Below are 16,634 nucleotides of genomic sequence, written 5' to 3'. Positions count from 1 at the left end.
GGCAATTAAGAGTCAACCACATTGTTGTGGGTCTGGAGTCACATGTAGGCCAGACCATTTAAGGATGGCAGTTTCTTTCCCTAAAGAACACTAGTGATCCAGTGATAATGGGAACTGCAGATGCTGTAGAATCCAAGATAACAAAGTGTGGAGCTGGATGAACACAGCAGGCCAAGCAGCATCTCCAGTTGGGCTTTTCTGACAAATGGCAATGGATTGGTCATCATTAGACGTAATTCCAGATTTTTATTGAATTCAAATTCAACGATTTGTCACGGTAGGATTCAAACAAGGGTCTCTGGTTTAACAGGAATAGTAGGAACTGCAGATGCTGGAGAATCTGGGATGACAAAGTGTGGATCTGGATGAATACAGCAGGCCAAGTTGCATCAGAGAATCAGGAAGGCTGACGTTTCAAGCCTTCTTCAGAAATGGGGAAGGGAAGGGTGTTCTGGAATAAACAGGGAGAGAGGGATAGAAGATGAATAGAGGAGAAGATAGGTGGACGGGAGGCAGACCAGTCAAAGAGGCGGGGATGGAGCCAGTAAAGGAGAGTGTAGGTAGGGAGAAGATAGGTCAGTCCAGGGAGGATGGACAGGTGAAGGGGGCGGGATGAGGTTAGTAGGTAGGAGATGGGGCTGGAGGTGGGAGGAAGGACAGGTCAGGGGGGCTGGGACGAGCTGGGCTGGTTTTGAGATGTGGCAGGGAGAGGGGAGATTTATTCACCTTTATTGGCTCCATCCCCACCTCTTTGACCGGTCTGTCTCCTCTCCACCTATCTTCTCCTCTATCTATCTTGGATCTGCCTCCCTCTCTCGCTATTTATTTCAGATGTCCCTTCCCTTCCCCCATTTCTGAAGAAGGGTCTAGGCCTGAAAAGTCAGCTTTCCTGCCCCTCTGATGCTGCTTGGCCTGCTGCGTTCATCCAGCCCCACACCTTGTTATCTCTGGTTTAACAGTCCACGAGGCCATTGCCTTCCCTAAGAATTATAACAATAATGGGAGGTGTTAACTGCAGCAAAATAATCTGGCAAGTTAGGAACAGACTGGCCAGAATCAGTGTTTTTACAGTGTGCAGCTGACATCTCTTTGATGCTCAGTGTGTGAGGAGTCCAACAAAAGACGATTCACACGCGAATCAAGTAATGGGAAATAAACGAGCAGATCCATGAAGTAACTACAGGTGAATGATAGTGATCATCCAGAAGGTTTACAATAGCAGATTTGTCAGATATAAGAAAGACGAAGAGCAAGGTCATAAATAAAATGAAAAGAAGCTAAAATTAACATTTGAGAAAAACTTGGGGAAAATAAACTTGGAAGAATATTGAACTAAGACACAAGATATGTTTAAAATTGTAATCAGTAATCCCCAGTAGAGAGATTCTACTAAAGGAACAAAACAATGAATATTTTGATGAATAGATCAGTTGGCAATGTTTAAACTAAAATAAAAGTTACACTAAGTATACCGCCAGTCAGAGAAAGGCTGATGTAGTATTGCATTGGAAGCATGAAAATAAACTATTTTGCAGAACATATCAGGAGTACAATAATAATCCGAATCGGGATGAGCTCAAGGTGCTGTAAACAAAAAACTCATGGCAAATGAAGGAATATTAAATAATGATTTTGCCACTGTTATTAGCAGGGAAGTGATATGGACATTTAAGATAGGAAGGAGGGAGATAGTTAATAAATCAGACTCAGAGAAAAGAAAAAGTATGAAGGTGAGGTAAACTCATTTGTATCAAAAGACATCACAAAGGAAAACAGAGGCTTTACTACATACTGTATTATTGTGAAAATCCATGATCTTCGCTTAATGCCACCCATGGCCTCTGTTGCTATTGCGTTTTCTGTCACTGTTTGTTGTGTTGACTATTGTGTTGCATGAGCCATCTGTCACTGGTTACTACCATGTCTTCTTATTGTCCTTTATTTGCCACGTCCAACACTGTCAATTGTTGTCGTGTGTATGCACTGTCACTGGTTGTGGCCTTCTGTTGTCAGGTATTGTCATGGACTGTATCACTATTTGTTAGCTTGCTTTTTGCCATCAGTGCCATGCACGCTTTGTACTGCTAGTTGCTAAATGCCCCTTTACCCTGTCACCATGCTTGACCATTATTAATGTTTGTAGCTGAATGTATCTCCAAGTTGTTTTTGTTAATATATTTGACCTCTAACGTTACTCACGGGAGTTTGCTGCTTTACTTTCAGTGACTCACCCAGAAGAGAGATCACCAACACCCAACAACATGCCAATTGAGGTTGACAATACAAATCAGAACTGATTGTAAACCTAGCACGTGTAGGACAAGAGAAACTCCTCACCTTCACCGGGATGGATTGCCTTTACTCGGATCCAGCTTCACAATGTGTACAGATGTATCAGTTACATATACTCACCCGCAGACACACTGACCTGTGACCACTGCACGTGAGCTATCTCACTGGGCCTTTGGTTTGACCGTGAAGTTAATTCATTTGTAGGCCTGAAGGTCAGTTGAATTAGGCGTGCTGTGAACAAGCAAGAGATTTTGTGGTGATCCTGGTGAAACTTGTCAAGATCGGTAATGTGTTTAACTCGCAAAGGATGAGTCTAAATGTGATGAGAGCAACATACTTTTAACCCCCAAAAAGCAGCATTTGCAGAGCGAGTGGGCAGAGAGCCTTGTTGAAGTTGACAGTGTTCCTATACCATTGGTAAGTTTCTGACAAGGGCATTAACGGGCAAAATACATTTGTCCAAACTGTTTCACAGGTACTAACGCTTCCTTATTTCTATTCACGAGCACCTATCATCACTAAGTGGCCTGGATACAGGTCTGGATGGATGAATGGAGAGGGTGCCATCTGAGAATGACTGTGACTGAAGCAGGAACAGTAAAAGGCCATTCAGCTCCTCATGAGATCAGCTCAGAACATGGATGTGAGTTTGCTCACTGAGCTGGAAGGTTAGTTTTCAGACGTTTTGTCACCATTCTAGGTAGCATCATCAGTGAGCCTCCGACGAAGCCCTGGTGTTATATCCCGCTTTCTATTTATCTGGTTAGGTTTCCTTGAGTTGGTGATGTCATTTCCTGTTCTTTTTCTCAGGGGATGGCAGATTGGCTCCCAATCAATGTGTTTGTTGATGGAGTTCCGGTTGGGATGCCATGCCTCTAGGAATTCTCGTGCCTGTCTCTGTTTGGCTTGTCCTGGGATGGATGTGTTGTCCCAATCAAAGTGGTGTCCTTCCTCATCTGTATGTAAGGATACGAGTGATGGTGGGTCATGTCGTTTTGTGGCTAGTTGATGTTCATGTATCCTGGTGGCTAGCTTTCTGCCAGTTTGTCCAATGTAGTGTTTGTCACAGTTCTTGCAAGGTATTTTGTAGATGACGTTCGTTTTGTTTGTTGTCTGTGTAGGGTCTTTTTACTTTCAGTGACTCACCCAGAAGAGAGATCACCAACACCCAACAACATGCCAATTGAGGTTGACAATACAAATCAGAACTGATTGTAAACCTAGCCCATGTGGACAAGAGAAACTCCTCACCTTCACGAAAGACCCTATACAGACAAGAAACAAAACGAACGTCATCTACAAAATACCCTGCAAGAACTGGTACAAACACTACATTGGACAAACTGGCAGAAAGCTAGCCACCAGGATACATGAACATCAACTAGCCACAAAACGACATGACCCACCATCACTCGTATCCTTACATACAGATGAGGAAGGACACCACTTTGATTGGGACAACACGTCCATCCTAGGACAAGCCAAACAGAGACACGCACGAGAATTCCTAGAAGCATGGCATTCCAACCGGAACTCCATCAACAAACACATTGATTTGGAGCCAATCTACCATTCTCTGAGGAAAAGAACAGGAAATGACATCACCAATGCAGGAAATGACGTCACCAACCCAAGGAAATCTAACCAGATAAATAGAAAGCGGGACATAACACCAGCGCTTCGTTGGAGGCTCACTGATGATGTTACCTAGAATGGTGACGAAACGTCTGAAAACTAATCTTCCAGCTCAGCGAACAATCTCACATCCAGAATCTCAACCTGAGCTACAAATCTTCTCATAACTCGCTATCAGCTCAGAATGTTGGGCAGTGAGGTAGCTGATTTCTTCCTACCTTCCTGCCACCCTGTGGTTACTTACAAATGATTAAGCCACTCCCCAAAACAAAAGGTGGGTTTACTGGTTAAAGTTATTTATTGCAAGGTCATAAATGGAGTTTGGGACTTTCCTGATCAGTAGGGATCATGCCATATTCTTTGCAGTGACCTTATCAGGTCAGCATGAGCAATCAGAGGTTTAAAACATCCTTTAGGTAAAAACTGAAAAGTTACGATGCATGCAGTGCCTGTAAAGAGCAGAGAGATTATGGTAAAGATGGTAGGAACTGCAGATGCTGAAGAATCTGAGATAACAAGATGTTGAGCTGGATGAACACAGCAAGCCCAGCAGCAGCATAATGGGAGCAGGAAATGCTGCTTGGCCTTCTGGGTTCATCCATCGCTACACCTTGTTATCATAGAGAGATTATGGCAGTTAGCTCTTGTTTAACCCTTCATCGCATTTGACAGATTCTATCTCAATTGGGATCAATAGAAACTATTTTATAAAATTACTTAAGAATGGACACTCAGGTTTGGTGTCAACTCAGTCTACAGTATCATCGATTCTCGGTCAAGGATTGAGGATTCCGAGTTCACTGCTAAATCGGATTACAGATTCCCAACCATCACTTGTGCCTGTCCTAAGAGGACAAACACTGCATTGTTTGCTCTCTAACTCGCCACTCTCTCTCATTCACAGTCTCGCTCCCTGTCTCTCATTCACTCCCTCTCCCTGTCTCTCACTCACTCCTTCTCCCTGTTTCTCACTGACTCATCCCTTCTCAATCTCTCCATCCCCTTGATCTTTTCCTCTCTGTCACTTCCATCTTCTTTTCTCTAGCTTCCTTTCTCCCTTGTGCACTCCCTCACTTCCCTCATACCTTCACACTCCTTTTCTACATTCTTGTTTGCCCTTTCTCCACTTTCAATTTCTGACCTAAAGGCAGAAAGTGTTGGGGAAATTCAACAGGCTCGGTAGCATCTGGAGAGAAACACTTAATGTTTTGAATCCGTTATGACTCTTATTCAGAACTCAGTTCTTCAGAATGTGTTATGAAGAAGAGCCACTGGACTCCAAATGTTAACTCTGTTTCTCTCCTCACATGTCGTCAAACCTGCTGAGTTTCTCTGGCACCTTCTGTTTTCATTTCAGCTCTGCATCTGCATTATTTTTGCTTTTATCTGCATCTGATCAGTTCTTCTGATTTTCTGGCATTCCCTGTGCATAGTTTCCTTTGTCTTCATTGATCTTCTTGCCAGGCAGTTGAGTGTAAATTGTTGAGATTTTTTCTCAGATTTCTGTGCAATGGCTAATATTTGCTGATCAGTGGACCTGATTGATTCTCACGTGAATGACATTTTGAATAATACCTAAGGTCTTTTTGGATCCACAAGCATTTTTCCAACAATTTTGAGATAGCTCTACGTATACCACTGTTTGAATTAACTCCTTTCGTGTGTGAAAGGGCCGATGTGATTGTGAATTGATCACACTTTTTAACAATGTAGTGAAGCTCATCCAGAGAGTGTTTTCTGTACAATAAAGGCTCCTTTTTTTTTCCAAGTGAAAGCCCAATTTGTTGTTTTAAGTCAAATTCCTATTCTAGTTGTGGGAACGGCTGGCTATTGCTGTATACGGGACAATCGGTGATAACAAACACAGATTTGTGTGAACTGCCAAACTATCTGTGGCTACTGGAACGTTAGTCCAATAAAAAAATTCCTGGTATCTTCATTGGGTTGTGACACAAATTTGGCATTAATTGAATCTGAGAATCCTTACAGTGTGGATACAGGCCCTTGGGCTCAACAAGTCAACACCGACCATCGGAGCATCCCACCCAGACACATCCCTCTATAACCCAACTAATCTACACATCCCTGAACACGATGGGCAATTTAGCATGGCCAATCCACTGAGCCTGCGCATCGTTGGACCGTGGGAGGAAACCAAGAGCACCCGGAGGAAACGCGTGCAGACAAGGGGAGAATGTGCAACTACACACACACTCACACACACACACACACACACACCCCCAAGGGTAGGAGGCAGCAGCGCTAACCACTTGCTGCAAAAATAGCTGATTTGGTGTCATCTCTCTACTACGTACTGTTTCCCAGTGACCCCATTTTAACTCAAGGAAATTTAACATGACCCCAGACGTTAATGAAATCACAGCAGCAAAGTATCACTCTCTGTATGAATATTCATGGGCGTTTGTCGTAGATTGACATATCATACTGCTGCTGCTTCTGCCATTAAGTCTGCTGTTCTAGTTGGTGTCCTCGAGACACCATCACATATCCATTGTAGTGTGCTTTCAACTTCTCTGAAATCCATTGTCCAATAAATATAGGTGGATACATTTCCACGCCACCTCCCAGGCCAGATCTCAGTAGTGACTTAACTTTGGTCTAATGGCCAAAAGACTGACCTTTTCTGGGTGTTACCTTATGGAGTTTTTTTAAATTATTATTCTCGTAATTTCAAATATCTCTTAATTTGCCAGGTACTTTGCACATGAATCTTATGGAGGCACAAACCACAGAAGGCAGCTCCCGAAATGTGTGTCAGTTTCCCATCCCCATCACTTTATGAAAGCTAACTATTTATATCATGTTTTAATTGGTGTGATTCTGGAGTCACATCAAAGGCAGACTAGGATTTCCCTCCCTAAAACACATCAGTGAATCCAATGAATTATTATTGAATGTTTTACCATTGGGCTAATACTCAAAGAGCATCTAATTCTGGATTTTGGTCATTGAATGCCAAAGATGTATTCAACAATTGACCAGCCTTCCAACACTAACTGATGAACATGCTGTTCAGGAGAAATCGTGCTTGCACTCAACACACCAGAAGGACAGAACTTGACTTATGAATATGGTATAACTGTACAGTTATAAATCAGCAACTGGTGACTGTATCCTTGGGCTGTAACTGCAACGGTGAGCCACTGACCAGGTTCCGCACCCCTGGGCACTCTTAAAACTTCTTGAATAGGAATGCTTCTGTTTATTGGCCCCTATGCTGTACCGATCTCAGAATTTGTTTGCTGTTGCTATGAAAACTGCTTTTTCTTGTGAAGTTCTGGAGTGACTGTTCGTGTTTGGTGCAAGTTAGTTAAAATAGCAAGAATATAATTTAAAAATTCCAAACAACCTTAAAACTAAAACATGTTAGTTATTTTATTATTATTAATGTCCTGCACGGAATACAATTCAGAATGTATCAGGGTAATTAATTAATTACTCCAATTGTTTGACATTTCCAAAGAATGAAACAGCGGTCTGATTGTAAAACAATAAATTGAGTATTGTTTTAGGTCTGATGAAGGGTCACTGGAACCGAAACGTTAACTCAGATTTTTCTTTGTAGATGCTGCCAGACCTGTTGAGCTTTTCAGGCAACTTCTTCTTTTATTGTTGTAGCTTCACTTTGCGACATGCCTTTAGCCTATCCTAGCATATGCCCATGAAGTAATAGATTGGGGTCAAATACGATTTTGCAGATGTTGATGGCCCGCAGCACCTCAACTATCCACAATGTTGAGCTTCCAGATTTGTTCTGAATGTTTAGCTGTAGTGCCATAGAACTATGAGCAGTACTCTCACTGTAAAGACTAGGTCTGTGCAGCCGTCAGTATGACTATTTTATGAACAGGTACATCTGCAACAGCCGCAAGTGCAAATAGTCCTTCAGGGTATAGTCAGCACAGGCGAAGAGTGGTGCTGCTGAGCTGTAGGTGATTGGCATTGAAGTTCCTCATCCAGAGTGTATACTGTACACTTGCCACCAAAGCAATATTCAGCCTAGAATACTGATTCGGCAGATATGGGATGGACGGAGGTGATAATGGAAGATTTCTTTGCTTGTTTTAGACCTCATACGTGCCAGGGCTGCAAAGCCAATGTTCTTGGTTTTTGTTCCTTTTCTTGGTGCTGTTTCTAGATGAACCTCAATAGTTACTTGTGATATGTGGAATATTTACCCAGCTGTGGTCACATTCTCCCCACACTGAGACTATCTATAATTTACTTCTACAGTTCAATATGATGCAGTACAAGAGGAGCACAATTTGTAGCCTCACGCAATCCAGGACAGAAGAAAGGAAAGAGTTTCTCAGTGAATGTGTCAGTGAACATGTAGAGAATGGACATATTGTCAGCATTGTAAAAGCTCACCTTTCCTCCTTCATAGTCCAAGTAAACGCCAATGGTCCCAGGCTTCACACTCGGAGTCAGGTGGACAAACATGCGATCAATAGCTATATATTTTCCTTGACCATTAAGCCACACAGTCCAGTAACTATGTTCTGGTCTGAGGGAGAACTTTCCTTTCCTATTGGATGATTCTCCAGCCACACCCAATGCCCAAACAGTCTTGTCCCCCACCCCCACCTCCCAGTAGTGTTTCCCTGATGTGAACCCCTGTGATCCCAGGACACATGGAATTGTGTCAAATCTCTGTGGATTGTTAGGACGCTGTAACTTGCTGTCACTGACTCTCACTCTGGTCAGATCTTGCGACAGGAAGAGTCCACAATGTGCTGTGTTTGGATCCAGGGTCAGTGAGGCTGGAACTGGAAAAGTAAAATAAACATCATGTTAAATATTTTACTGAGGAACGTGAATGGACACAAACTACTTCCTGATGTCTGCAAAACTGGAATCATATCCTGTCCAAAAACTCAGCATTAGTAAGTATTACAGAGTAGGTACAGTATACAGTAATGAAAGAATGCTTCCATTACACCACGAGGGCCACTGTATGGAGCCAAGCTTTTCTCTTCCTTCATTGACCCGTCCAGATGTGACACACCTCTGAAGTGGGTGTGACTTGAACCCAGGCCTCCTGACTTACAGGAAAGACCACTACCACTGTGCCTTGATGGGTCAAAGCATTATCTTCTCTCCATCAATTCTGAAGCCTTAAAGGGACCTGCACAGGACTTTGGTGGCACTATATCCCAACCTTTGAGCCAGAAGCTCAAGGTTCAAGCCCAGCCTGTTGCTGAGATGTCTCATAACATCTCTGAACAGACCAATCACAAATATCTACAAACAGACCCTTTTGTTTAATTAAATGGTTTTTATTTCTAACATTGTTACAGGGCAGACATGGGCACATTCCCTGCACATTTAGTTCAGTCTGATTCTTGTCACTCTTGGTTGCTATCCTCAGCATCACATTTCAAGTGCTTCTGGTACTGCCTGCAATCAAGGAGTCAGTAGTTTGTGAGAGATCAGCAACACTTGTTGTTGAAAATTCGTCCATCTTTTGGATATCTCAGGAGGCTGTTTTTCTTTCAGTTTGACGAAGCCCAACAATGAAAATTATATTATAACAGAAAGGGATCACATTCTAAAGTGAAAATTATTTGCAATGGTCTATGTCAAATCAAGGCTCATTTCTAATTTTAAAGCTGAGATTGACAGCTCATGTTTAACCCTAAGGTTTATGTGGAGACGGGACAAATATGTAATTGGGTGCAAGGTCAGCCACAATCATACTGAATGGCTAAACAGGCTTAAGGGAGGTAAAATGTGCTTCCTCTTGTTGTTAAGTTTAATGTTCGGATTCCTGGGTCAGAGAGGAACACATTCATCCAGAATTTCAAAGTCTGATCACTGTCCAGTCAGGCTCAGAGGTGAGTCTGCGTCTGAATATCAAGTCAGATGATGCCAAAATTCCTTCATGTCTGCGTCACTTACACAGTGGTCCCTTAAGTAAGATCTCAAAGGCTGATGCTCACTACTGGTTATAAAAGGCAGCAGTTATGAGAGTATGAAGAAAGGAACAGCAAACTCTCCAAGAGAGAGGACACAGTGCTGTAGAGTTTCTTACACTCAATGTAGGCAAAACAAAAGAACTGATCACTGACTTCAGGAAGAAAGGAGGAGGATACATCCCTATTTACATCGGAGCTGAAGTAGAGATGGTGGAGACCATGTATTTCTTCGGAGTCATGATAGCCAATAATCTCTCCTAGACCATCCATATAGATGTGATGGTGAAGAAGGCACAACAATGTCTTTTTCTCTTCAGGTGGCTTAAGAAATTTGGCACATCCATAAGCACCATCACCAACTTTTGCAGATAGACTAAACAAAGCATTCTAACTGGACACATACTGGCCTGATACAGCAACTGCTCTGACCAGGACCATAAGAAAGTTGTGAACACAGCCCAGACCATCACGAAAGCCAACTTCCCATCCATGGACTTCATCTAAAGTTCTTGTTGCCATGGAAAGGCTGCCAATATCATTAGTGACCCCTGCCACCCCCCAGTAATGCTCTCCTACAACTTCTTCTGACAAGCAGGAGATACAGAAGCTTGAACACACATACCAATATTCTCAAGAACAGTTCCTTCTCTGCAGTTATTAGGCTGCTGAGTGGACCACTCGAATTTCAAATCTAATGTTGTTCTTGCTTTGTGCACCTCCTGTGCAGGTGTAACATATATGCCTCACTCTAAGCACACTACGATCTGTGAGTCTTTGTTTGCTAAAATCTCTGCACTGCTCACAAAGCAAAACCTATCACTGTACATAGGTCCATGTGACAACAATAATTCAAAACAAATGAAACCTGGAGAGATGATCTGTTTCATTTGCTTCCACGTTATGTAGAGTAACGGGCCTTGGAAGTCCAAATACTTCCTTCTTGAAAATGTCAGTATTTTTCCATCTCCACTGCTTTGTGAATGTTCTCCATCGTCTCCTTCCTCCCCTTTGTCCAGGTACCTGTTTAAATGGAACTGATACAGTCACTTGCTGCTGGATACAAACTGGGATCACAAAGTAAAATCTCATGCGGGTTTGGTTTGGATACTTGCCTTTCTCTCAAACATTGTAGTTCCTGTAGAACAGGGGAACAGAAATATGTTATTACATTTAGAATATGCTTTATATACTACTGGCACTCTCAGTTAATTGTTATGCAAGGTAGAGGAAATTTTCTCAAGTTCCAGCAATGTAATATGACGTCAGTCATTATGGACCACCTCATCACCCGCACACTGAAATAGGCACGCTCAACAGGACTTCTATTGATGAAGGGTCACTGATCATATCCTTTTATTTCTGGTTCCTATTTCTTCAGTGACTCAGAGGTTGCCTCTCGTCTGTGTAGCACTGAACTGTTGACAATTATACCTTCTTCAGCATCGTGAGAGGAGTTTCCACCTTTCCATGTTTGGGTCTCATTTCCTCTGATCTTCTCCTGTCCCCCCTCAACCACACCCACTGTCACCACCATTTCCACCTTATACGCTGAAGGATCGTCAATTGCTGCCTCAAATCCCAGTTTGAAGTTGATGCAGCCCGGACCTGCCCTCCCACTTCCTTCCCTGCAGTAATACTGCCAGCAGTGTGATGCACTGACAGTATGCAACAGTATTCTCAATCCTAGATGTCCTCTGTTATGGAGTTTGAGCTCAATTATAAAGCACTGTTTACAGCTTGGAGATTGGGTATAAGGGATCACCTTGAGAAAAGTGATTCCATCTTGCTGCTCGATGTCTGCACGAAGGTTCCCTATCTTCTCGTCAAGTGACGTTATTTCCACTTTGAATTCTTTCAGATTTTCTTCCATCAGTCGCAGATCCGCCTGTTTTTGTCTCGACAGACCTTCCTTTAAATGTTTCTCTTTCTCATCAAGATATTGACGGATTTTAGCGAACTGGGTGGAGATGTCTTCTTCCAGTGACACAGAGAGCTCCTGAGATGGTGAGAGAAATCATTGAAACAGCAGGTTGCTAAAGGTTCGCTGTGTTTAAGGGGAAGCAAAATCATACTCACATCCAGTTCTGAAATCTTCCCTTCCTGCTGTTGTTTTAATTCACTCTTACATTTCTTTTCCTCCTCCATGGAATCCAAGGATGCATTCAGCTGGTCCTATAAATGCAAGTAGATCTCACCATAATCCATTGTAATATCTGTTGTTATTTTACAAAATGTGAGGGCAGCAGTGAGGAGAATATTACTCATTACATTTTTGGTAGACCTTTCTTTGTAAAAGCAGAATGAAAAGTCTTCATTGAGACCAGGAATAGGTTCAAACCAATAACTGATTGATCAATAAACACCAATAACTATTAGATAAAACAGATGAATGGACTGGATAGGTAAGACATGTTGGTTATAACTGATTATATGCCGCACTTGCGTGTTAAATGGGGATTCACCTCAACCTCTAACGTAGGTACAAGCCAACTTTTAGCAACAAACGCAGAGAATATTGGAGAAATTCAACAGATCTGGCAGCATTTGTAGAGACAGAAGAACAGTTACCATTTCATGTCTGGTATGATTCTTCTGCAGAACTTAAAAGTGGTTGGAATATTTTTCAATACTTTTGACTAAGGTGGAAGAGAAGAGAGGAGAACAGAGGGGCTGTGGACCCAGTGCAAAACTTTTTTTCTAATTCATTCTCAAGACCAGGGCACCACTGACAAGGCCAGCTTTTGTTGCCCAGGGTGCAGTTAAGAGGCAAACAGATTGTTGTGGTTCTGGAGTCACATTTAGGCCAGAACACATAACAATGGCAGTTCACCTTTGTATCAGCCTACCAACAGGGACCTTGTCAAAAGCCTTACGAACATCCATGTTGACAACTTACTCTGCCCTCATCAATCGACACTTTGTCAAAAAGTCAACCAATTTTGGTGAAACCAGACCTCCCCCACACGAAGCCGACCGCTACTAAATCCAAATTTCTCCAAATATGAGTGCATCCTTTCCCTAGGAATCTTCATTTCCTCACCACTGATGTAAGACTCTTAGCCTGTGATTTCCCTGATTATCCCTGTTGCCCTTCTTAAACAAAGAAACAACACTGGCTGTTCTTCAGCCCTCCAAGACCTTGCCTGTAACTAAACAGGATACAAAGAATTTGTATAAGGCCCAACAATATCTCCCTCCCCCCAACATCCCTTATTATTTTGGGAGAGAACCACTTAGGTTCTCATGACTTGTCTACCTTCATGCTTTTCAAAACATGCAATACTCCTGGTTTAACTAAGTATTTATTGAAAGTCATTTTCACAAACATACAACATTCCTCAGTGACTGCCTCTGGGTCAGACTCAGTCCACGTGGATTCCAACTCAAGTTTCATCCCTCATGTTTTGAATCTTCTCACGATCACTGGTATCTCTGTGACGTTCAATGTTCCATAGAACATCTGCTCCCGCCATATCCTGAGACCCACATTCTGTGCCATGCAGCATCACATGCACACTCTCGACCTCTCTCTATCCAACAGCATCACAACACGCTGGCTCAGGGCTGCGTCACTCTGCAGTTCCACTTCATCGTCTGGCTTATTCACCATGCTAACAAGGAACAGTTCCTTTCAGGCATAAAGGCACTCAAGATGCAAAAGTCAAAGATACCCATGGCCCTCTTGAACCCCTCTCCCCTTGCCTTCCCTCTGACTCCATCGCCTCTCCCAACCCCACCTCCTGTTGGGTATTCACAATCCCATCTGACCTTCCATTCTCTAATACTGAACATTCTGTACTTAATAAAGGTCTCAGCATTATTCTTCTGCATTCCCCCCTTGACGAAATTTGGGCACGGCATTACATCAAACTCTTCTTACCTCATTTTCGCCTCTGTGTCCATTTCTTTGGGAAAGAATCCTCTCCTCACCTCACAGACCCCTTCACTCAGTTTCAACACTTTCCCTCCACTTGGATACCTCCCTCTGCCTTTTTATCTCTACTCGACCTACTCATTGACAACTGTCAACATGATATTGATAACCTCAATTTTTCTCCCCACCTCGTCAAATCCAACCTATCTCCTTCTGAAATAACTGCACTCTGTTCGCTTAGGACTAACCCTGACATTTTAATTAAGCCTGCCGATAACAGTGATGCTGTTGTCATCTGGCTCATTGACCTCTACATTGCAGAGGCTGACCACCGGCTCTCAGATACTTCCTCTTAACTTCCTCTGGACCTTAACTCCAGCATGGCACATCAGGTCATTGTATTTTCTCCGCCCTGGTCCAGCCACAGCCCATGTACATCCATGATTCCTCTCATGCTTTACACCAATTTCAAAATTTCCAGTTTGCAGGCTCCATCTGCCTCCTACATTGAACGTGCAATCACTTTAAGCATTCATCGCCCACCAGGAGGGTCTTAGGGATCTCCACTTCTTCCTGGAGCAAAGACTTAAAACTTACAGAATTATGGTCAAAATGCATCTCGACTGAGGCTTCAATCACCTGCTGGGCTCATTCCTCAATACCAAATCCAGGAAGACCCCTTCACTAGTTGGTCTGTTTACATATTGCTTCAAAACACCCTCCTGGATGTACCTAACAATAGACACCCATCATCATCCAATCCCCATATTGATTGCACCCTCCCTAATCCTGAGCTCCATCCATATGACCTTGCTGGATGAGCCCTCCGAGGTATCGTCCCTCACTAGAGCTGTGATGTTCTCCCTTATCAGAAACACAACTTCGCCACATCTTTTATATCCCTCGTATCACATCTGATAAACATCTCCAAACATAAAGCTGCCAGGTGGCCATACAATAGAATCCCCATCCCCAACTAACTCTCCTGAATTATTTTGGAATCTCCTGGAAAGAGTGAATCTTCACAACTATGGTGTGAGCAAACCAGGAGAAAAAAAAATCACATTAAAAAAGAAATTAACTATGAACGCTAAGAATGTCAGCGAGGGAAAAGGGGTGTGTGACTGACATTCAGGTGTCAAGTGTCTGTTCACTTTCCAATTGGTTGGGAAGATGTTGGTGTTGAGGATGGACATGGCGGGTAACCAATAGCTTGGATCTTGTGGGCGGTGTGTTTCTAACAGTTAGAAACATGGCACAGCTTACAGAAATGAAAACTAATTTCAAGTTGCATTAAGATAACTGAAATGATAATGTAGATCTGTTCAGGAAGTAATAGCAGCACATTTGGAAGGTCATAATCTAATGAAGCAGAGTGACTAAGCTTGGCTTCAGGAAGGGGGTCACTTCTTTCTTTTGCTCTTACGGCCGCAAAACATTCGTTCGCATGCGAATAATACATTCTCCAGCAGTCATAGCTTACTGGTACGATTTCCAGTCGTTTTCATCTGCAGATTGAGGTCCCGGGTTTAGTTATGGATCGAACCATATTTGTTATGTGTGCCATGTGACGGTAACGGTGTGAATGCAGAGGAGAAAGTGCAGAGAGACATTAGCGAAAACGGTTCCAGAAATGAGAAAATTCAGTAGTGAGAATACAGAAAAATTTGGGACTGTATTCTTTCCAGCGAAAGAGACTGAGAGGAGATTTGATTTAGATTTTCAAAATCGTGAGCGGGCTGGGCAGAACTGGTTGGGTGAAAACTTCTAAAAGGGAAACGGAATCAGAAAGCACAGATAAAACATGATATTCAAACAAAGCAAGGATGGTGTCGGGGAAACAGTTTTTTCACGCAGTAAATAAAAGGATATGGAGTACACAGCCTGGAAATATAGTGAGGTACTTAAGAGAGTATTGGGGTTTTTTTGGACAGAAATGGTGTGCGTGCCTATAGAGAAAAAGCAGGAATTTGGCACAAGGTAACAGTGCAGAAGCAGATCCGTTGGCCCGAATAGCCATAATCATTGTGCAATTCTGATTTCTGACTGGGAGGTCAGCACTGGGCTGAGAATGCGCGAACACATGGACTGAGCAAAATTCACCAGGTACTTTAAACTGCATTAAACACAACCCGTTAACAATGCAGAGCGGAGCTGGCTAACTCACTCCCTCCCCTTACCATGTACTTTTGAACCGCCTGCTGTACTGGCAAGAACTTGTGATTTGAATGGAGGTGGGAATCTACACAACTGGCGCAGATCAGAACCTCATCCTCTTCACAGAACAGGATCAGCTTCTCTCCGTGTTCCTCACAGACCTGCTTCACACTCTCCCCAGGTCCCTCACAGTCAGGGCGATCCTCCTCCAGCTTCAGGTTCAGATCCAGTCGCCGGGTCTTCTCACAGAGACTGGCCAGCACCCTGTTACTGGTGTAACTTCTCCGGGGAAGAACGAGCTGACATTGCGGGCAGGACACCGCCTGGCGCTGCTTCCCCCAGCATTTTTGAATGCAGGATTTACAGAAATTGTGCTCACACTGCAATCGCACCGGCTCCACAAACAGAGCCTGGCAGATGGAGCAGGTCAAATCCTCATTCAGGGATACGATGTGTTTACTGACGGCCATCTCACTGCTTACTTCTTCTCCAGGCGCTTACTTTCCCTTCAGTTTCGTTTCTCCCAGTTTGTTGTGAAACTCACTTCCTTGCTCAGACTTCTTAAAGGGACACTGCAGAGTTTGCCGACCCAAAGTAGAGACAGGTTTTTCTTTGAACGTGTGAAACACAAATGCTTGAGCTAAAATATATAGTAGGTGGAAGATGCAAATCGGGGGAGAGGGCAGGAATTTGAAAAGGGGCTGCTCGTGAACCAGCCATAGAAGTAGCAGGGGGAA

General features: G+C 43.2%; 2 protein-coding genes across 3 annotated transcripts in view; one reads left to right on the top strand and one right to left on the bottom strand.

Moving 5' to 3' along the window:
• The window catches only part of LOC125446641 (uncharacterized), a 33,786-nt gene extending 30,806 nt beyond the window's left edge, over positions 1 to 2,980 (top strand). Inside the window, exon 8 of the mRNA XM_048520366.2 lies at positions 2,224 to 2,980. Coding sequence (XP_048376323.1) covers positions 2,224 to 2,297 — 74 coding nt within the window. The 3' untranslated portion in view covers positions 2,298 to 2,980. The remainder of the gene's footprint in view (positions 1 to 2,223) is intronic.
• A 4,346-nt stretch (positions 2,981 to 7,326) lies between these two features.
• LOC125446644 (zinc-binding protein A33-like) lies at positions 7,327 to 16,410 on the bottom strand. 2 transcript variants are annotated; one of them, XM_048520371.2, is made up of 6 exons: positions 15,921 to 16,410; positions 11,943 to 12,038; positions 11,629 to 11,862; positions 10,979 to 11,001; positions 10,732 to 10,886; positions 7,327 to 8,717 (listed from the first exon to the last, which is right to left on the bottom strand). In XM_048520371.2, the coding sequence occupies exons 1-6, from the start codon at positions 16,365 to 16,367 to the stop codon at positions 8,176 to 8,178; spliced, it is 1,497 nt and encodes a 498-aa protein (XP_048376328.1). In that variant the 5' UTR covers positions 16,368 to 16,410; the 3' UTR covers positions 7,327 to 8,175. The 2 variants fall into 2 exon arrangements, with proteins under 2 accessions (XP_048376328.1, XP_059495351.1); XM_059639368.1 differs by having other exon boundaries at positions 16,059 to 16,410.
• Positions 16,411 to 16,634: the final 224 nt, after the last annotated feature.

Source organism: Stegostoma tigrinum, chromosome 34 (genome assembly GCF_030684315.1).
Source record: "Stegostoma tigrinum isolate sSteTig4 chromosome 34, sSteTig4.hap1, whole genome shotgun sequence".
In the NCBI taxonomy this organism is placed as follows: Eukaryota; Metazoa; Chordata; class Chondrichthyes; order Orectolobiformes; family Stegostomatidae; genus Stegostoma; species Stegostoma tigrinum.
Note: the sequence above shows the minus strand (reverse complement) of the source record. Positions and strands in the feature narration are given on the sequence as shown.